Raw genomic sequence first — 22,747 nt, 5'->3', positions numbered from 1 at the left:
CACCTACATTAAGATGAGAGACTACATACTAAACATAAACAACAAGCTACATCAAGAAGTCTCCAACATCTTATGTAAAAAAAAAAAGTACATAAAAGAGAATCTTGGACTTATGCATGTGACTCTGTCTCAAACACATACAGATAAAATCAATACCTCCCCCCCCCCATAGGAAGGTAGGAAAACAATTTCACTTTCCCACTTGATTTATCTAAAGGAAACAAACTATTTGAGAGCAAGTAATATACAGAATATATATCATTCATCAATTTCCATTCTGTAGATAAATACATTTTGTATAAATTTCCTATAAAGTCAGGCTAAGTTTATCATTTTTGAACAACAAAAACAGCAATCACTGAAATGCTAAATTCATCTTAAAATCAAAAGAACAATTTACAGTGGAAGACAGCACATGGCTTCATATTCCGCTTAACCCGTTGAGGACGACTCTGGAGTATACTCGGGCAGGTGCCTATATGGGAAATGAATGTTGTAACAAAATCAGTCTGTCCTCAACGGGTTAAAGAATGTCATTTGAGAACCAGCTTTATGTCAGCGCCATCACGTCGGGATGGCACCCACACCGTTTCGTTTCTCTAATGACAACTTCACACGTACATGAGTTTCACAAGCAATAAGGTCATAACGACCATCTCTCAGATTCTCAGACAGTGATTTTGTCTGCGAGTTACACCACTACCAGCGGTGTCACACACCTCAAGAGATTTAATAATCGCAATTCGATAGGCTCCTCTTTGTGAAGAACAAGTACGCAGTCCTAAAGGTGGCAGCTACATAATAACCAATTCACTTTCACATGATTTTCAATACATACATTTTAGATCATTTCCTTTACTTCTTGCATTTCCAGTGGTTACAATCAGGTTTATACGACAGAAAACTATTGTTTCCCTTATGTGGTATAATTCCCAGATGTGCAAAAACACAACAAACATACACCAGGTGTACACTGCCTGGTGTAACACTGTCCACAAGAAGGCAAATACACTAAACACCAGACTTTGCCAGCGTTGTTACGTGTGAATATAACGAGGATAGAAAGTTAAAAGTCAGAGGACAATCTGGCATGGAAAAGGGGACTTGTGACTCTCTGAATGTAAGTAAATCATGTATGATGGTATTCTGCAAACACTTCAAAATATGACACCCTTGTCTTATAACTGGGACATCATACATACAAGTGTGTACAAGTTCTCTGTCCCTGCTCAGTGGAAAAAAAAGAAAGAGAAACAGATTTAAAAAATGAGATTTTCCTCACATTTGCAATGATGAATTGCATATAGTGAAATGAAGTCTTTGAAGGTGTACAAGTACAAAACTTGCACATACACTAAAATATTTAAGTTGCCGTTAGGTTGAAGTAAGAACTTACTCCCCACACTCAACTGTTTACTCTTTCCAAAAATCCTGTGATGCATGTTGCACTTAAATTACAGACACATGGTAATATTCGGACATTATCTTAATATGCCACTACAGGTTCTGCAACCATGTACGTGCCATCAAAATTCCCTTTATAGAGACATGCTATCTTGCTCAATGATGCAACACATGTTTTAATACATGCATTGAGTTTCAGATTTCTCACCATATATGACTATATATTTATATTGTTTTGACAGCAGGTAATTTCAGCAACCAACTAGGGCCATCATGCATAAGCAAACATAAACATTATGAGACTGTAATAAGACCACTACAATAGTCATAACAATGGCAACAGCCAATTGTATTTCAGAATGAATGTTGGTTGTCATTGTAAATACTGTTATGACAGTTACTGTCGTAACAAGTCTTTAATGTAAAAGGGCTTAGAGCTAGCAATGACAAAACCAGCGATAGTTACCTGGGGGGGGGGGGGCATTTCATGAAGCGTTTTGTCTGACAAACTTGTCAGACAAATTTGCTCACAGCCAATCAGATGCAAGGATTTCAGTAGCTCGTAACAGTTTGTCAGAAAAAAATCTGATAAAACGCTTCGTGACGATATCCATAATTTCACATCATGTAATACATATCAATGGACAGTGCCGGGTATAGATTTGTGGAATTTATTGTGGTCATTAAGCATCAATGTCATCAAAGTCATCATGCTATAAGTACTTGATTCACTATGTCCCCCCCCCCCCCCCTTCATTCTTAAGATGTCATTGTAAACTCTTGCGGTTACGCTTTAAAACAGGATTCCATACCACCCATGCGTCACACACCTAGAATTAAAACTGCAATGCATTTCACATGAACACTAAATAGTGTTCTTCAAACACTGTTTTTCTTGGCATGTAGCCAAGGTTTCACTTCGGTCAATCTCTTCATACAGGTGTATTCTTAGCCATTTTATTGAGTTGAAAGTATACTCATCAAGGTGTATTTTCACCTGAGCTATTCTGTAGCGGATAAGAATTGCCCAATCAAAGACAGTATAGGAACAAGAATATACTCGGGAATGTAGCAAGGGCAGTTGACAAGATACAAAACCTTACTCTACTCAAATTGAAAATGTACAGTTGCTGGCAGTGGCAAAAGGAGACAGGATTACAAACTAAGCATCAATCTGACAAATAGAATAATGACACAATCACCAAATGTTTAGAAGCAGTCAGAAATAAACTAAAGGTTTTTTTTTTAGTCATGTTGCTGAACACTGAAATTATTACCTGGGCATGTGGGTTTAGCAACACAGTTTACATCCTACATTGTGTGGGCAATCAGCAAATTGTGAGAATTTTAAAGAAAAGGTTTTACGCTATGTACAGCCCCCCTCCAAAAGAAAAACAACAACAACAGCAAATTTTTATATTGAAATGTGACCAGCAATTCAAAGAGTCCCCCCCCCCCCCCCCCTCTCTGGGGCAACTTTGAATGCAGGTTGAGAAGTGTAAAAATTTTGATTACAAGAAAAACTACATTTATATGTCTACACCATGGAGATTCCGAAGAGCAAAATTCAGGGAGTAGGTTGAGTGTTACATGTACAGGAATCTCACGAGTGAACCTTATTCACAAATCAAAGAGGGTTCTATAATCTTCTGTTGGGACATAGAGAAGTTAGTAAACTTTTCAGGGAGCCTCCAGAAAAATTGAGGAGACTTGAAAGATCTGCTTAAGGGGGTCGTATAGCTTTGGGTCGAGATGGAGGATTTAGATTTCAACTTTTTGTGAGATAATTTAACACCACTTATAGAATATCAAAAAGCATACAACTCTAAGAGAAATTGAAAGTTTATTTGATAATTCAGTTTATAAATGGCTGAGATATCCAAAAACAAAGTAAAACAAAGTGGTCCTAATAAAAGGTAAGTCCCACCTTTTATTGGGACCTCTTTGTTTTTGGATATCTCAGCCATTTCAAAACCAATATCCATCATCTAAACTTTGAATTCCTCTTAATAGAACTGTTTGCTCTTTCATATTTCATAAGAGGTTTTTCATTATCTCACAAAAAAAAAAGGTGGGAAACCTGAAGCCCCATCTCAACCAAAACTATATCATCCCTTTAAAGTTTTTTTTCCTCTTGATGCTTCCTGTATAAATGACATATGATGATGTATTTGTTCTTGAGATGAAAGTACATTGCAAAACCTTCATAGTGAATCCATATTTATACAAAGTATGTTTGAACCTGTAGTTGTTGTTTTTTTATGTCCTTCAAAACCTGGCTCATCTTTAGACAAGGTGAAGTTTAATGCTTACAAGGATAGTAAAAGAGATGAACATACAAATTACAACAAACTGCTTAGTGCAGAAAAATTATTGTTTAAACACTATACTGTATGTTCTCTTTTGATATCATTCCGTTTGATTTTCTGTGTAAAGCTGGATTTACAAAAGACAAACAGAAAAGTCCTGACTGGAAGAATCGAGCAGGAGTATAAAACAGAGAAAGAGGCACAAAAAAAGAAAAAAGAATGAACTGCACTATGCAAATGATATAAAAGAAAATATTGACCATGTTTATATCAAACATGAGTGTTGTAAACTAAAACAAATAACAAAGGCCTATATATTGAAAGAGCAATACCAGTTTTTAGAAAATTTCTGGATGTGTATGTAAGAAAATTCTCAATCATCAATAGTTACATACACTACATAATACATCTAGGAACAGTGCAAAATTTTAATCACTTTCAGATGGTCTCTGTATGAGTGACCAAGTTGATATATCAAAACATTAGAACAATACACAGGACAAGGCCCCAGTGCACTCATTACGAATTATATAAATGACAATTCTAGGATATTCAGGTGCACTCACACCCTAGCTTTGATATCTAAAAGTGCTTCTGAAGCCTAAATATATTACTTTTACCATCATCCCCCAACATAAGTATACTAAACACTTCTTCAGAGTATCCAAAGATATCCACTTTCCATTGGCAAAGTGGGATATGTAAAATGACATGTTAGTATTACTCATTAGGTCATCTGCAGTTCTGCAAGTATATTTGAGATTCCTAATGTCTCTGGCATCACAAAACCAACTACTGTACCATAATCCTACTAAGAATGTAAAATTCAGCAGTTTTTCTTTTCTCAATCATTTTTTGTTAATGATAAGCTACTCCACATGACACACAGCTGGTTCAAACAGATACTGGATAGGAGAAAAAATGCATGAAAGCACTGACATCTGAGCATAATCACTGTCACACAACTGTGCTAAATTTTGGTACTTAAATGGGCACTGCTCAAAAATAGCATTCAGAATCTCTCTCTGGGGCTGGTGGGAGAGTTGTACAGCTTGCTACATATTTAGTCATTTAGGTGGAGAATCCGGGGGTACAACATATATAAATGGCGGTTAAGATGACGTGAATGGACTCTGAATGTCCATGGACAGGGCAAAGTGGGTCGTGATTTGGATATCTTGGTGTTTGAAGACAACACGGCAAGCATTCAATGATTGTGAGCTTCTCCCATTTTCTTGGGTAAAATCTCTCTTACACCTTGGCTTGGTCCACTTTGTGAGCTAGATTACATATTGTGAGCAACTTCTGTTGAAATCTTTTTGCAGCTACAGAGAGACAGTGTCAGCTTTATGGTGCTACTTGATCGCAAATGCCTATTCCATCAAAGGAATATACTTTTGATAATACACAAGAACACAAACATGATATATTCCTGAAAAATGATAGTAAAATTGAAATACTGCAAAATATGACCAAAAAAAAAAAAAAAGGCTTTGTTTTGTACAGCGTATGTATTATAGTTGAACAGATAACTGTAACATAAACCCTCTCGGATATCCATTGATATGGACGGATGAAAAATGGCATGCGGTTACCAGTGCATGGGAAAAGTGTTTTGCCACAAAGGTTTGAGTGTTATAGAAAGGAATAGAAGCCAGCTAGAATGGAGTTAGATTAGAAATGAGAAAAAAAAAATGTGACCAGGGCATGATGATGGTCACATGACATGGCCTCCCTCAGAGACCACAACACAGCAGCTATGGTCATGTGACCAATAGTGGTCATGTGACCAATAGTTTAATGTGTTCTGTACATGAATTGCTACTTCTAGGTCTTTACTAAATACAACTTTTTCAACTGATTTTCCCAAAGAATACCTCACAAACACTGCTTTTCTACACATCATCAGTGATGGAAGAACTCAACCATATTTATAATGACTACGTATTCTTTTTGGCTTTTACACCACTTCCTTCATGGATATTCTCCTTTAAAAATGAACTGAACACAAATGGCATGTATGGAAGAAAGTAGCTATTAAAACAAACAAAAAACAATGTCACATACAAAGCCTAATAGGCAGTGCATATCCACAGTGCTTATAAAATAAAAACATTGACTGATTTGGAAAACAATTATAGCTTTTGGTACCTTCACTTCATGGGTTTTTTGGCACCTAATGACGGGATGTATGGAGTTTGCTATCCAACACTGATGACCTGAGTTGGTGGATTCAAAACTCTGTGTAAAGCTAAAGTAGCAAACCTAAACTGGCCATAACATGAACACTATTAAGGGGTATAATGTCTTCTATGCAACACAGGTCAAATAACAAAGACATTGGCATTACTGGAGATCACAAAGTTTCAATTACAAATGATTCACTCCCCTACACTGCAAACTTTAAGTTTGTCAATTAGATTAATATGCCCAAATCTCAAGGCCTTGGTGTTTTCCTATGTGTATAATTTTACACCATACTTCCATCCCTACTCCCAACATATATATGCATGGATGGGACTACTTTCAGAATGATTTGGACAGTACAGACGTATGGTGATTTTAAAAAAAAAAATACCATTATCATAAAATAGCGGCAGACTTCATTTTTTGGCTTTATGGCTGACACCGTTGTCCCGTCAAAGTTTTGGTGCAATGCACAAATTCGCCTGTCTAAATTACTCACATAAATGCTAGTGCAGAATTGTAAATCCACCAGAATTTTTTTTTTCTCACAATATCTGAGGTCTTTTCTGCTCTACAAACTGATAACTATCAAAAGCTGTCTACATCATATATCTCTTCCCAAAGTTTGAAACATCACGCACCAAAGTCATCATGACTTTCTACACCCTTACTCTTTTTTTTTTCTTTTTTCTTTTTTGAGATGTGCAGAGAAAAGGGGACAGGTTGTCTGAAGCCTGTCTGAGGGTCAAAAATGTGGTCTGAGCAGCAAGGCTGGGAACTACACACACCCCGAGATCTGCCAGTGAATTGGTCACCGGCCAGTCTCACAATCAAGTTGGCCGCCTTTTTCTTTCCCGCAGGTCACCTTTTCTTTTACATTTTGAAATCTGGTGTGCTAGCTAAAGCTTAAGGCTACTCACTGAGCAGAAAACGGCTTCTTTAAACCTCCCCCAGTAGACAATGGCATTGCACAAAGAGTACCAGGTTTTGGACCTAGTCATAACAAGAACTTGAACATGGCAGGCAAGTGGAGACGATCATTTCAAAACACTCTGTTTGCATCTCTCCTTTCATTATATTTCAATTCATTAGCATCTGGAAAAAAAAAGGAAGAAGAAGAAAAACAAGCATTCTTGTAAGACTTGACGCCTTTGTGTTCGATATGTTGACATCTGTCGGGTCAATGCACAGAAATGCAGGGATCAATGACGCCTTTTGCATCTACCATTAAGCTTCATCGTGATGACACTCTGCGTGTAATGCATTTCAGTGAATAAGATATCGTGTCTGAGGCTTCACAGCACGCTGGATCATCTCCATCAACACCTGGTGGCGGCTGGTGACGCAAAATTTCCATTAACTCTGAACCGGAGTGCAACGAGGTCACCCGCTGTCACGGCGAGGTGCGCCACCTATTGGCACGGATATTTTTCTCACGTATTGCTCACTCGTCGCCCTTCGGCTCGCACAAAAAAACAAAACGACAAAAATATCTTTCTTCTGTCTGTACACTTAAGAAATTTGATGGTTCTCTCGCAGCCGAGCTGTCGTTTTTCGCTGCTTTGAAGCTGTAGAGTCTTCTCCCACCTCCGCATTGATTCATTGTGTGTGTGCGCCGAACTTTGCCGAAGAGAAGAGTGTCCTTTAACGAGAACTAAAATCATCACACGACGCTATGACTTGGTCACTGGCAGCGGATGCGCTTCGGTGTTCAAAACCCAGTCGTCTAATGAGAAAAACTCTTCGTCAGAAAAGAGAAGGTAGAGGTATTTGAGCGTTTCGGCGAGGAAGAAACTTTGTTGTACGTCGTCGTGAGTAACGGTGCTGGCATACACGTCTTTGATTCCGGAGTAACCGTTGGCAACCCTGCAGTGATTTTCAATAGCCTGAAGGGGAGACAGGATGAAAGGGTGAAAACATATAGGCTCATCATTTGAATAAGCATGCCTTTCCAACAATCTACAGCTCTTGGGGGTGTTTCATCAAGTTAGTCAGCACTGACAAGTTGTCAGTCTCCAACAATAACCATAGTAACAGTCAGTGACCAGAGCATCTCAGCCAATCAGAAACAAGGATTTTGCTAAAATTGTCAGAGACTGACAACTTGTCAGCGCTGACTAAATTGATGAAACACCCCCCAGATCTTAAACAAGTTTCATCAATAGATGAAAGCACACATTAGAAATACTGTTATGAATGCATCACAATGAATGACAGGAAGAACAGCTAGTCTTTTTGTCTTAATGCAAAATAATGTAAGCACAGTGTTTGATTATAGCTTCATGTATACTATTACATTCTCTATTCTCTATTTCACCTGATAATCTCCACCCCCCCCCCCCCCACTAAAGAAGAGAAAGAAAGAAAAGAAATTGACAGCACCGAGGAACACCCAAGACTTTTAGGACAGTGTGAGATACATCTCTGCCTTTCTCCACATATTCTAGCCCCTTCCAGCTTGATTAGCACCCAACTTTCACATCTTCCGAGGACAGCATAAATTTCTAAATCACTCATCAGACAAGACAGTTATCTATGTATAACACATCGAACAAGATCACATCTAACGTGTGGGAAAAGCTTGGATCAATATTGTCGCCACAATAAGCAGACATTCAATATACTACCCAGAGCGATTAACTCTTCATTACCCTTCACACTTAAGGAGATCTGCAGGATATGTACATGTAACTCAGCATACCATATGACCTTGGTCTACTAAAAGAATGCTTCAGAGCTTGGTGAATGTGAGATATTTAACCCATGAACTCCCAGAAACAATAACCTTGTGGTCTGGTACTGTATCTTCTTCTTCTTTTTTTTATCTTTACATATTCATTGCTAGTTTTTCAGAAGACACAGCTTACAAAAAAAAAAAAGAAACTTCCAATTTATTTGAAATACATCTGCAATTGAAACTGAATTGAAAATTACCTTTGCTCCAGCTTTCAGGTGAAAAATGGAGTGACAAAATTTATCATACTTAATTTTCTATTAGACAGCATTCTTAGAACAAACTATTACTTCTAACAATGAAATTCTAAAATGATTCTTTATAATTCATCAGTCTCATTGTATCTTACGGATATCTACATAGTGAAATTGTAACATTCTAAACTTTTCTATGCTTACAATTTGAACATCATTATACAGCTCAGCCACAAAATTCCAATTTTTTTTTGAACTGAGCAACTGTGTACCATATGTATTTCAAACAATGACTTTACAGTTCAATAAACTTCCTTTAAATATCTGGCTTCATATCTATAATTTTTCCCATTTATCTCATAACCTACTGAAACAATGATCTTTCTTCATGACTCCTGTGCAAACATTTCATATCACAAAGCCAAATAATTTGGGTTTTACAAAGTGAGAAAGACTGTACAGTAAAGTCCTATTTGAAAAAAAAAAAAATAGGCCATCAATTTTTGATACACAATCTACTCTTCATGAAGTATTCATCAGAAAAAGCTTTTATGGTGCAAATTATTAACAATTTTTTCCCCTCTAAACATGACATGTGTGTGCTTAGGGAGATGTGCAATACATGGAAGGCCTCAATTTTACTTAAAAAAAATCAATAAAATGTATCACTGATTATTCAAACATGCATTTTTACTCAAAGTTGTTTGGCATGCTAAATGGCAGACAATCCATTATTCATGCATCCATAGACAATATACTTTTATCAGGATTATCTTTTATCATTATTGGCAATGACTGAAAAATATCAAAAGAAGGCAAAAAGAGATTGAGAAAAGAGAAAAGGAGCAGACAAAGTTAACCAAATGAAAGGGAAGGATGGGAGGAGGAGAAGGATAAGGAGGAGGAGGAGGGGGAGGAAAAGAAAGAGGTGGCAGAAACAGATGAGGAAGGACAAAAAAACAGAGGATGAAGAAGAGGGTGAGGATGAGAAGGAAGAAGAGGAGGAAAAAGAGGAAGAGGAGGAAAAAGAGGAAGAGGAGGAGGAAGAGGAGGATGAGAAAGATGCAGATGAGGAGCAAAAGAGGAGGAGTAAGAGCAGGAGGAGGAAGAAGAGAAAGAGGACGAGGAAGAGGAGGAGAAAGAGGTGGATGAAGACAAGGAAGAGGAAAAGGAAGAGGATGAGGAGGATAGGAGGAGGAGAAGAAGAAAAACAAAGGAAAAGGAGGAAGAAGAGGAGGAGGAGGAAGAAGCTAGAAGAGGAGGAATTGACGTTTAGGAGGAAGAGAATGAGGGTAAAAAGAGGCAGACGAGGAGAAATAAAAGAGGAGGAGGAAGAGTAGGAGGAAGAGAAACAGGAAGAAAAGGAGGAACAAAGAGGAGGAGGAAAAAGAGGAGGAAGAGGAGGAGGAAGGGATGGAAGAAGAGCTAGAAAGAGAAGAGAAGAAGAAGAGGAGGACAAAGAAGAAGAAGACGAGGAATGGAAGGTAAGGCAGAAGAGGAAGAGGAGGAGAAGGGAGGGGAAGAGAAGAAGAGGAAGAGGAGACTAGGAGAAGATGGAGGGGAAAATATAAATCTTCTTCTTAGAGCCAGGATGGACTAAAGCTTTACCTGAGCTGCTTCCCATCCCCACTGTCGGTAGATGGGATCCCCTGTAGCTCGGAACAGCACAAAGTAGGATTCTATCGTCTCTGGTCTCAGTATATAATATTTCTCATTTTGCCTCATCGCCACTGCCTCTGCCCGGCCTTCAAATCGGAACGCCTCGGGTCCTAGCTTGGTTGCTGTGGGGGCATCAATGTACAAAAATGTTTAGCATTAGACAAAGACAAATAGTATCGGAATTGTTTTCTTAATACTGGTACATATAATCTGCACTGATGTGTTGAAGTTGGATAAAGCTGGACATATCCACATGTTTTCTATGAAAGTAGAATATCTTCTCTTGGCCTTGTCCATATCTCCTGTAAAAGTGGTTTTTGTTTTTTTTTTCATGAGTAATTTTTTTGCGCTCAGTCAAGTTAGACGAGTTTTGCGTGTTGTTAATTTCACTGAATCAATACATCAACTAATGGAACATATGGCAAGGAAAAATATTTGCATGCTTTTCTTTTCGCACTAGCTTCTGGTTGCGTGAGATGCGTGAAAATTTCAACCCCATGAAAATTTTCACATTTACAGTTTGTGTATTAAAGAAAGAGATCATGCATATAATCTCTCCACTACTACTACTCCAATCACTCCTGTAACAGATCTTTATCACGATTGTGTCTTCCTTTTTAATACCTTTTTCTCTTGGTTTTTTTCTTCCTTTCCCTATTTCAGCTCAGGATGCAATTACCAACAAGTATCACAATCATCTCCGCTGTGCTGACATCTCCACTACCACCACTGCCATGTAAACCCTGCTCCATGGTAGATGCTGCTGCTCTCACATCTTTTGACTATATAGACACCTTCTAGACAGATTCATAACAGATATTTCCCCCTACATCTCTTAAGCTTTCTATTCCAAGAAACCAAATTGTTGTGGTTGGAATCTTTCATTTACATCATTCATTGTTCATGTCCCTTTCATATGGCAGATTCATTCTACTCATTTGAGCCCAATGTTGACCATTTTGATCGCAAAATCTTCAATAGTTTCTAAAATGCTAAATCAACAATTGCTTCTTAAATTGGTAACAGTTTGCAGAGGACTAAACTCCTTGTTTCTCTCTCTAATTGGCAATTCTTGTAACCACTGTAACCAGTTCCTTGTAATCTTTGATAGTGCAATATAATACATGTGAAGTGATATTCAGAGTTGCCAATTTAACGATGAGATGAAGACTTCTGTAGTAAACTCTTCTCCCTAGATGTGATGGGTTACCACTCTTGGCTGTGTCCATATTTACCTGTATTGTCGTAAGACTGATGGCATGTTTTTGTGATTTCTTTCCCCAGGTCCATGTAGTGCTCCCTCTTTGCTCCGTCGCTGTACTTGCTTCCCAGCGCAAACATCCCGCCAGAGAAGCACGATAAGTGATCCATCTTCTTGTCGATGCGGTTGGCCCGGATGTCACCAAAGTACGTCAGGCTGCCACCAGACTTCTGCTTCATCCGGCCTTCCATGGCCTGCAAAATCAATTGACGCAGAGACATTTTAGAGACGAACAGACAGACAGAAAGACATGGACGGAGACATGGACGGAGGAGGGAGACACAAAGACAGATGGAGGAAAAAAAAGAGGAAGATCAGGGGAGAGTCTCAGAGAGGGAGGCAGAAAGGAAACACAAAGACATGACGAAACAGAAAGATGCAAACAGACAGCAAAGGACAAAGAGGGATAGAGAGAGACAGAGAGATGGAGAGAAAACAAAGGGAGATATAGATATATACATGATATGTATATATATATATATATATAGAGAGAGAGAGAGAGAGACACACACACACACACACACATATATATAAAGAGAGAGAGATACATATAAAGATGGAAAGAAAACAAAGGGAGATATATATATATATATATATATATATATATATAATTATATAGACAGAGGGAGAGAGACACACATACACACAATGTGTGTGAGAGAAAGAGATAGATGACAGACAGACATAGAAAGATACAGAGAGGGAGGAAGAGAGATGGAGAAAACATATAGGGAGAGATAACACATAGTGGAAGAGTGAGGAAGAGAGAGAATCACTCCAACAAGACCCCTAAAATTCGAGATGAATCCACCCTTGACAAATGTTAGATTGCTGGAGTCAAAATGACACAAATTGGGAAACAATTCTGCATTCATCCACCTGTGATTCACTGTCAATGCACAAGCAAACCTCATCTGTCATTTTGTCTTGGAAACACAATTATTTGTATTTTGAATGCTACAAAGGCGCCTGAAACATGGGGGGGGGGGGGGGGAGATGAATTGTTCCAGCACATAGTGGTGGTTCACAGCAAGTGTTCATTGACACTCTGTCATCATTACCCTTGCTGCAGACACAGGCACTGGGAATTCTGCTCCAATGTGGCAATTTGAATTCAAAGTTGGTGTTTAGACAAAGGATATTGTCAGAGAGTAGTGGAGAAGAAAAGACTTTTAAACTGTGTCATCACATTACTTCACAATGCATCTGACCAGGGCATCATGCAATGTACTACTGAATCAATATATTTGAAGTTGCAGCAGTTCAGCAAGACATTCTGCATGTATGAGTGTGTTTACTTTGTGTTTGTTATTCCTGCAAGTTTAATACTAGAATTTGTCTCATGCAACGGTGTGTGCATGGTTAATACAGCATTGTTTCTTCATACAGTAGGGCTCACATTACTAATGGCCCGGTGGCCTGGGGCCACTAAAAATTGATAATGGGCCACTAAATTGCCAAAGTGCCTATTTTTTGGTGGCCCCATTGGACACTTACAATTAAAAAAGGATTGATATGTTTTCATATATTTTGGGCCACTACATTTCATTTTTGGGTCACCAAAATTTCAGATCTACAGATTTTAGTGGCCCATGGGGGCCACCAGAAAGAGAGAAAAAAAAAGTTTGTGTCGAGCCCTGTATGTATGTACAATGTATATCTCAGTGATACAAACATCTGTGTGACTGAGATAAGTAGTATCGCAGCTCAATACATGGCTTTTTTTATTCCATCCACCGCCCAGCCTCATCATTAATTAGTCACATGATACTGAAATGACACCTCCATGGAATAGATTCTGTCGTCTGCGCAGAAATCAGTTGAGTGTCTCAAGCAGCCGGTCACATGCGGCTGGTGACTTTCTCTCGGCCATGTCGTGACAGCCAAACAATCACCAGCAATGGCCAGGCTGGGTAGGGCTGAGCAGGCTATGCTCTGCCGCTGAAGGTTCGGCAGTTAATCTGATAGTATACACCATCTCAGCATCTAAATCATCTGTTTTTAGGTCGCGTTGCAGGGGCGGATCCAGGAATTCCGTAAAGAGGGGGCGCGTTTACAAAATTAAAGGGGGGGCGCAGCACCCCTCCCCCATTTTTTGCTTTTCATTTCTTTTGTTTCAACAAAAAATAAAGGGGGGCGTGCGCCGGTTGCGGTCCTCCCTGGATCCGCCACTGCGCCGCAAAAATCGATCCTACTCACAGCCTTTCATCACTTGATGGCGAGCATACGGTACTTGAAATCTCAGAACTGTGCATGCTTTTGAATAGTGACAGGAGGGTTTATTGCCACTCTGTCTACTATCAGATGGTCTACTTCCCAGTTCATCTAACACCACTATGGCTAAACTCATTTGGTCTACTATCAATTTTGTCTAATGCCTGTTTGGTCTAATCCTCACTTGGCCTAATGTCCAGTTTGGCTAATTATCATTTTGTCTAATGACCAGATGGTCTAATTGCAATTTTGATTCCTTGGATTTTTTTTTCCATTTTGTCTAATAAAGTGTGGGTATTAGACGAAATGGGCATAGCCTATCTGGAAATAGACCAACTGGTAATGAGGGTAAGTGGCAATTGGACTAAATGGTTGTTAGACGAACTGGTTGTAGACGAAATGGGATTAGACCATGTGGGTTGAGACCGAATAGCTATTAGACCAAGTGGGAGTAGACCAAGTGACAGATCACAAATTGGAGTGTGACCCAGGAGCACCCTCATCTAAGGATTGATAGAGTTTTTCCTAACCACAGGCTGGGAAAAAATAAAGATTTTTGTAGTCGTGTCCATGCCACATACACTGAACAGGGCAATTTTTCTCGAGGGTTTTAAAAGCACATGAGCAAAAGCCCCAGGATGGATAGATTTTTGTATCACAATGCAGACTACAACATTTTTCATTTGCACATGTGTATACATGTGAGTCTAGACGTAAAATTATTGTTTTATACATATTTCAAAATTTGACCTTTGAAAACCATTTCTTTTTCTTCTTTTTTCTTTATTTTTTTTTTTATTTTATTTTTTTTTTGGGGGGGGGGAGGGAGTGGGGGTGGTGTTTGTGTGTGTGTTGTGTGTGTAAACAGATTTGTAGAGTATTAAATATGGTCCTCCAACATCACAACCACACATTGGTTATAGAGTATGGTTCCATGGCATTTGCTCCTGCGACAATTGCTTCCATGAAATATTTGCACGTTAAAGGGTATGTACAGTTCTGGTCGAGGTGAGAATTTTGCTTTTAACGTTTTGCGAGATATTCAGAAAGCACTCTATGAGATGTCAAAGATCATGCAATCATAAGGGGTATCAAAAGTTTATTTGATGAAAATCGGTCTTGAAATGGCTGAGATATCCAAAAACAAGGTGAAACAAAGAGATCCTAATAAAGGTGGGGCATGTCGCCTTTTATTATTATCACTTTTTTGGATATCTCAGCCATTTGAACACCAATTTTCATCAAATAAACGTTGAATCCTTTTTAAAATTACATGCTCTTTCATATTTCATGAGATGTTTCTCACTATCTCACCTAAGAATGTTCAAAACATGAATCCCCACCTTAACCAGTACTGTACAGTCCCTTTAAAGGACAGGTTCACCTTCATAGACATGTGGATTGAGTGAATGCAGCACTAATAATAGAACACATCAGCAAGAGTTTGAGGAAAATCGGACGATCCATTTAAAAGTTATGAATTTTTTAACTTTCTGCTTAGTCACTGCTGGAATAAAAGACTACTCCAGCTTGTGATGTCACATGTGTACAACGATATAAAGAAAGTATAAGGAAAATTCAAGATATACGCAGTACCCGCTGCATGATATAAGGATTAGAACCAACACTCACTGTCGGACGAAAGCTCGGTGGTCTAGTGGAGATGATGCCTGTCCGGTGATCAGGAGGTCGTGGGTTCGAATCCCACTCGAGTATGTACGCCCATGATTTTTTATCATGGCTACTACTAAAACACTGATCAATTCAGTGCTTATTTACATCGATGCAGGGCAATTTGTCAATCAGTTGAAATTTTCACTTTTCTCGCATAATAAAAGAACACTTGACTTCCCTCTTTCAGAAGGCAAGGGGGAATAATATTAACCTTAACATGCGTCAGTGACGAGTCGAGGAAATGTGCACTTTTCTCAAAAAGTAAAATTTTGTGAAATTCTCTTTATATTTTCCTTATATCGTTGTACGCATGTGACATCATACACTCTAGTAGTCTTCTCATCCAGCAGTGACTATGCAGATACTTTAAAAATTCATAACTTTTGAACGGATGGTCCGATTCTCTTCAAACTCTCACTGATGTGTTCTACTAATATTGCTGCATTCACTCAATCCACATGTCTATGAGGGTGGACTTATCCTTTAAGCTAAACATGATTTCGACCCATAAACACAACCCTAACCCTAATCCTAATACTCACACCAAACCAAACCTGAAACCCTATCACACACCTAACCCAAAGTCCTTGGAGAAAAAAAGACAGAAGCAATTGTCACAAGAGCAAATGTCGTGTCACCATAGAATATCCTATGTCACAGCTACGCCTATGGTGTTGATAGAGCCCTGTTACAGCTTCTACAGTATGAACTAGAGAGGGGCCGTCAAAGGCGGCAGACCCACGCCTAAGTACAAAGTCGGGGTAAACATAATGTGCATTCGGTCATCTACCAGAATTCGGCCACTTAATTGCCAGTGTGCTTTATCACCAGCCAGTGAGTTCTACCAAAGATCGTACACTGAAGTGTACGATCTTTGGTTCTACAGTCACATCACACGCAAATCACATCATTACACATACGGTATTAACACTCATTCACGTACAGGAAAGTCCTTAAGTCTCCTCCAAAAATCCATCGAAAATCCCAAATTCCACCGTCAAAAGTGCAGAATCGGAACTTTTCCAAGCGCGCGCGAATTAAGTCCAGTTTTAAGAGTATTGTCTACGCGACGGGTCGCGGAAAAAGCGCTAAAAATCGAGAAATACGCCGTTTTCTTGCGGGATATTTTGATTATAGCAAGCCGAGAGTGTGATGATATCAAAGGTCGTATGAGTGTACGATCTTTGATGGTATCCACAAAAGCAAAAAAGAAAAACAAAATTTACGTACCCCCTAGGCAATTACCCCTATGATTAGTGTCTACGGGAATTATTCAATGCAAGGGTTGAATGCAAATGTCTACTGCACCAGTATTCGGCCACCAACGAGCGCCGCAACGTCCCCGGTGCAATTTTGCACCAACAGTGTAGAGCGCGATGCATTTTCAGCGGCCTTGCACACGCATTGACATTGAGCACGCATATCGTGCAGCGTGACTGCGACCGAGCAAAATGCTCCTCCAACGAAAAAAACAATCAATGTTAATTTGAAAAATCATCAAATATCAAAGGTCATATGAGTGTACGATCTTTGATGGTATCCACAAAAGCAAAAAAGAAAAACAAAATTTACGTACCCCCTAGGCAATTACCCCTATGATTAGTGTCTACGGGAATTATTCAATGCAAGGGTTGAATGCAAATGTCTACTGCACCAGTATTCGGCCACCAACGAGCGCCGCAACGTCCCCGGTGCAATTTTGCACCAACAGTGTAGAGCGCGATGCATTTTCAGCGGCCTTGCACACGCATTGACATTGAGCACGCATATCGTGCAGTGTGACTGCGACCGAGCAAAATGCTCCTCCAACGAAAAAAACAATCAATGTTAATTTGAAAAATCATCAAAATACGGGCCAGTTTGTGATGACGGAGAACGAACTTTCATAAATCTAGAAGGACATAGTCCCTCAAATAGGCCTAAACGTAAATTTCGGAATTCTTACGAACATTTGAGCAGCGAAGTCGGATCGTTGGGGAGTTTATGTCTTCGTATGGTAGCGGAAAATCGCAAAGTGAGAAACGGGAAATTTTCGGAATGGTCACTATACCATGGGGTCAAAACTTCAAGGTCACACAGAATTTGCAAGGGTCAACCGATTATCACCAAAATCTAATCGATTCTTTCCTGTCATTATCCAAACATTCCCTGAACATTTCGTGCAAATCCGTTTACCCGTTCTCTTGTTATCTTGTACACAAACAAACAAACAAACAAACAAACAAACAAACAAACAAACAAACAAAAAAACAAAAAACAAACAAACAAACAAACAAACAAACAAACAAACATACGGAACCCTTTACATAACCCCCTGCCGATTTTCATCGGCGTGGGTAATAAAAAGGCATTATAAAAAACTTCCAATGAAACTGAGCTTCAAGGCAAACCATGCATTCCATCCCATGTAATCTTTATCATGTTGGAATTTATTCATTCTGCAGCAAAAGTAAATTATCTGGCCGACGTCATTATGCTGTACAGAACCAGACACACATAATATTTCATCATACTGCTGGATTAAGAGAGCCATGGGTGTGTAATAGCATACCTTCATCATAGAAATTTACTAAATAATTCCAACAACATATCACATGCTACTTTGGAGGCAGCACCACACAGATTATGGCAAACTTCGCTGAAGATTCATAACATGTAAAACATGGTATACAAGCTATGAGTCCAAAACTGCAGCAAACAGCATCATATTCCCACTTTTTTTCAAGTGCCGGCTGAGGCCAGATTATCCACTCGACACTCGCGTTATCCTCAATTATTCATAAACCGCCACTTAGCCTTGCGCCGGTCGTATCTTCCCATCCAGCGGGGATGGAATTTTGCACTCTGATTGAATGCTACACGGAATTATATCAACGTGGTGAATTCATCAATAGCAAATGGATCGGGCACTCTGTCATTTCCTTGTGTGTATGAGTGTGTGTGCTTTTTTGTCTTTTCCTTTCAAATCTTTCTTGAGAGATTTTCATTTCATTAAAAAAATCATGTAAACAAAAAAAACCAAAAAACTACATTGAAAGCATCTTTACCAATACACATTCTAGCCTCAAAATCTCTTACTGTAAAAGTTCCGAAATTTTCGCGGAGTTGAAATTTTCGCGCATTTCGCGCTATCCGAAATCAGCGTGAAAATAAAAGCACGCAAATATTTTTGCTTGCCATATGTTCCAGTAGTTGATGTCTGGATTCCACGGAAATAAAAACACGCGAAACTCTTCTTACCCACAGAAGCGCGAAAAATTAGCCGCACGAAATGATCCACTTTTACAGTACCTCAGATATAAAATGATCTTGATGAAATAGAATTACTAGCCTAAGTGCTTAATTAACAACCATCAAAAAAGAAAATAAAAGTACATTCTCAGCAACTCTAAAAGAGTAATTCTCTGCGCCGTGTCTTTTACTGAGGCAGCTGCTGGAATAATATTCTGAATGAATCCAGGAAATGTACAAGATGAATTAAGTACATCCTGAAAAACAATCACATGACATCATTCGAACTGGTCTGTTAACCTGTCCGGTGCATTTTATCCTGTATGTTCTCATCTTCCATAGAGTTCATATCTTATAACAAATTTTTGGCGTAATGATTTTGTGTTGCCATGGAAGACTTTGCTCTTATCTTTTTGTTTGTTTTAAATGTCTTGTTTGTTCATTTTGTGTGTGTGTTGTTTTTTTTTTTTGGGGGGGGTATATGATTTTGCATAGGATACAAAGGTACAATTGTATTAAAAGCTTTTGAAACCTTGTATAAACTACAAAATAAGAAATTATAGACGACATATTAACAATTGTGATACTGAATGTTCACTTTTTCAATGAATACAGTAGTACTGACTTGTTTCCATTTTGTTCTGAAGTACAATGTACATTACAGTTGCTATAGCTGACACTATATAATATGCATACAATGTACACATGTGTGTGTGTGTGTGTGTGTGTGTGTGTGTGTGTGCAAATAGTGCATTTGTCATAGCAGACACACACACACACACACACACACACACACATAAAGTCCATAGACAGGTACAAATGTACATTGAGTCAAATGTTTATCTGAAGCTCTACATACAGCACTTTATTAGTCGGTACAGAACAGTACAGTACCCGTGTCTACACACCTAATTTCCTTCTAGACCTACATTGTATAACATCCTCTTTTTGGTTTGATTTCACCCATAAATGTCATCAGACAGATTTGTTAGTCCATGTATTCTTTTTTAGTTAAATTCCTCCCACTTCCTCTTATTCCATCTTGCCTCGTCCGATGTCCACTTTCAGCGGTCATCTACAAACCCACATGCCTAAACCAATATATGTGGCAGTGGGAAGCCATCAAATTACCTCCCCCATAACATTTAGCAATATTCCTTTCGGCTCATTACCCCAAGTTGGAAACCGATTAGGATGCAATTACATTGCCAGCTCGCATTGCGGTCGGCAATTATGATACAACCTGGCGAGGAAGGCATTTCCTTGGCGAAAGGCAACAATATTCTCCCGAGCAATTTCATTTCCTCAGCGGCTTGCAGTCCCAGCCCCCTACTTTCTGACAAGCCAAATGATTACAAATCAATCCCGAAACTTCTTGGCGTAATTGCCAGAAATTAGTTTTTTTGCTTACTGTATCAATTTTGAGAAAATCATACATATCTTGGCTGCGTACAAGTCCTCAACTGACAGTTATCATGTCATCAATGCAACCGGATGCTCAAAACAGCGCCAGCTCCATATGGTATTACTATGGCAACGCATGCATTATGTATCACCCACCCCATACCACACAATTTTCCTCATGACAACCCACCTCAAAAATTCCATTCTAGAAAGAAAATACACTGCCCTCTCAGGCAGAACTATAATTTGATGACGATGAATACACCATCATTATCAAAATGGTAACTGTCTGATAATTTTGACATTTTCAGGGGGATGTGAACTGTATTAAACAGAAAATAATTTGTTTTTATATCAGCTGCATGACTACACCTACATGTATGTACAAAGGTGGAACAGACAATCAGACGATAGATGTAAGATGATAGATGGAACCTGAGATACATTGGGATTATCATTTTCACATGAAGCTTTTGACAATATGCAAGTTTGTTTGTTTTTTATGCTTGTTTTTTTTTTCCATCTGAGAAGTATGGTTGAACAGACCATATTCAGCTGCACAAGCTGGTCTTACATGGGGTCCAGTTGGGCGTGTTAATGCTCGTTAACCTTTTTGTATCACAATATACTATACATCAGATTCCAAAATAGTTCAAATACATGACCTATATTGTGGTTTGTGGAAACATATGCAAAACTCACTTGTGATTAGCTCCTTTAATTCCTCATTTTTCTGTCTTTTCTTGTCCTTATATCTGAAGATCAGTATAAGCAGGGATGCCAACCTCTTTAAAAAAAATAATTTATTCTGGGGGCTGAAAAGGGTAGTTTTGGTGGAAAACCAGTTTCCTGCAACAGATATATGTGTATGTTTACCAATTCAATTCAATTCAATTCCAGGGGAAAAGTATTCTCCAGGAAACCTGCAGTACTTTTGGCAAAACAAACAAACAAAAACAGTACAAAATACTGGGGAGAAAAAATGAGTAGGCAGCCAATAGGTGGTGGGGATGGAACAAGAAATGAATAACGACCCATATCAATTTGGCTAGACCTTGAACCTGTATAGTATGCATAGACCAAGGTCTGTCTCATAAATTTGTTGCTAAGTGCGGACTATCTCACTGTACGCCATGAACCTTGGTGTTGACGCACCAGCTTTGCTGCCGGTTTTCAGGTTGGCTCACTACCCGTCTATTTAAACCCAACGGTACTAGCCGGTAGTGCCACGTCAACATAGCATATGCAAACTGGTTTATAAATGCAAAATCAATAAAACACACACACACACATGGAAGTAAACTATTGTAAATGGCATTATGAACAGTGCATCATCAATTGATACATGATAGGTTTTATGTCATATGAACACATCCCCCTATCGAAGATGAGTTGATACACATATTACATGACCCCTTTTACAAGGCATTGTTCACGCTTCTTGTAGTGGTTCAATTTCAGAAATTGAATATTGTTGAAATGTGCTGGCTGGACTGAATGATGAATGCATGAGAACACATCAGTGTACATATGTACAAATATTGTGTGTATTACCCTGCCTATATCAATAAATTTGCATAATAAATTAGATGACCAAATACCACCTTGCTCATCAACTGTTTATTGTAATACTGTCTTATGGGACTAAATTGAGTATGGTACATCTGGTTGCTCAGATTTTCATTTTCTAGCATTCAGCATTTACTGTCGATCTTGTTCTGTTTTCTGTTTTTTCACAACTTCACACTTACACAATATCAGAGAATCTGGCGGCAGGAACATAAAGCTGAGATTTTTCACATCGGAAACATTCTCATGATCAATATATGTGCCTTTCAGCAACTGGATCAGGGTTGTCCATGTGTGTTACAGCAAAATCCTCAACAGGTTCAGATGGCAGGAGCACAAAATAGAGTGGCATTCCTTTTTAAACCTAAAACAAAAATGAAAAATTGTCTCTATTTTCATTGCTTTGCACACCATTTGTGAAAAAAAGCTTTTCCATGTCATTTTTTCACATTCTCTGTCCTGTTTTTGATGGATATGCTGTGTCAAAAATAGGTACTATATGGCTGTTCTGGTCATTATGAGGAAATATTGACATTGTATACTCTCTTACTTGCAGAGAAGATATATCACATTTGATCCCTCACCAATATACTGTGTTTGAGAAAATGGGACTTGTGCAAATGTTTATGGAACTGATCGAAAATTCTTTCAATATCCTGTGACTATTTATGGTTTTATGTGTTCTTTCCTGTTTTAGCGAGGCAGAGAGAGAGAGAGAGAGAGACATAGAGAGAGAAGAAAGAAAAAATAGAAAGAGAGGGAGAGAAAGACAAAGAGAACAGATGGTATTACTAACTGGGTTAGTTGAGATTCTACTATATTTACAGCAGCCTTTTTTTTTAAACAATATTATCCTGGTTACAGTGCATTGTAGTGCAGCGCATTGCACTAAAATAGTTTTTCATTA

General features: G+C 38.7%; 1 protein-coding gene across 1 annotated transcript in view; it reads right to left on the bottom strand.

The window, feature by feature from the left end:
* Window positions 1-7,573: 7,573 nt before the first annotated feature.
* LOC139712997 (mannosyl-oligosaccharide 1,2-alpha-mannosidase IA-like) overlaps window positions 7,574-22,747 on the bottom strand; it is a 78,506-nt gene continuing 63,332 nt past the window's right edge. Inside the window, exons 8-10 of the mRNA XM_071624776.1 lie at window positions 11,723-11,942; window positions 10,437-10,609; window positions 7,574-7,786 (exon numbers count right to left, since the gene is read on the bottom strand). Of these exons, the coding sequence (XP_071480877.1) occupies window positions 7,574-7,786; window positions 10,437-10,609; window positions 11,723-11,942 (606 nt within the window). The remainder of the gene's footprint in view (window positions 7,787-10,436; window positions 10,610-11,722; window positions 11,943-22,747) is intronic.

Source organism: Diadema antillarum, unplaced genomic scaffold (assembly GCF_040938485.1).
Source record: "Diadema antillarum isolate AM-2024a unplaced genomic scaffold, OU_Dant_1.0 seq00001888_RagTag, whole genome shotgun sequence".
Lineage (NCBI taxonomy): Eukaryota > Metazoa > Echinodermata > Echinoidea > Diadematoida > Diadematidae > Diadema > Diadema antillarum.
This window is presented reverse-complemented; position numbering and strand designations above follow the sequence as displayed.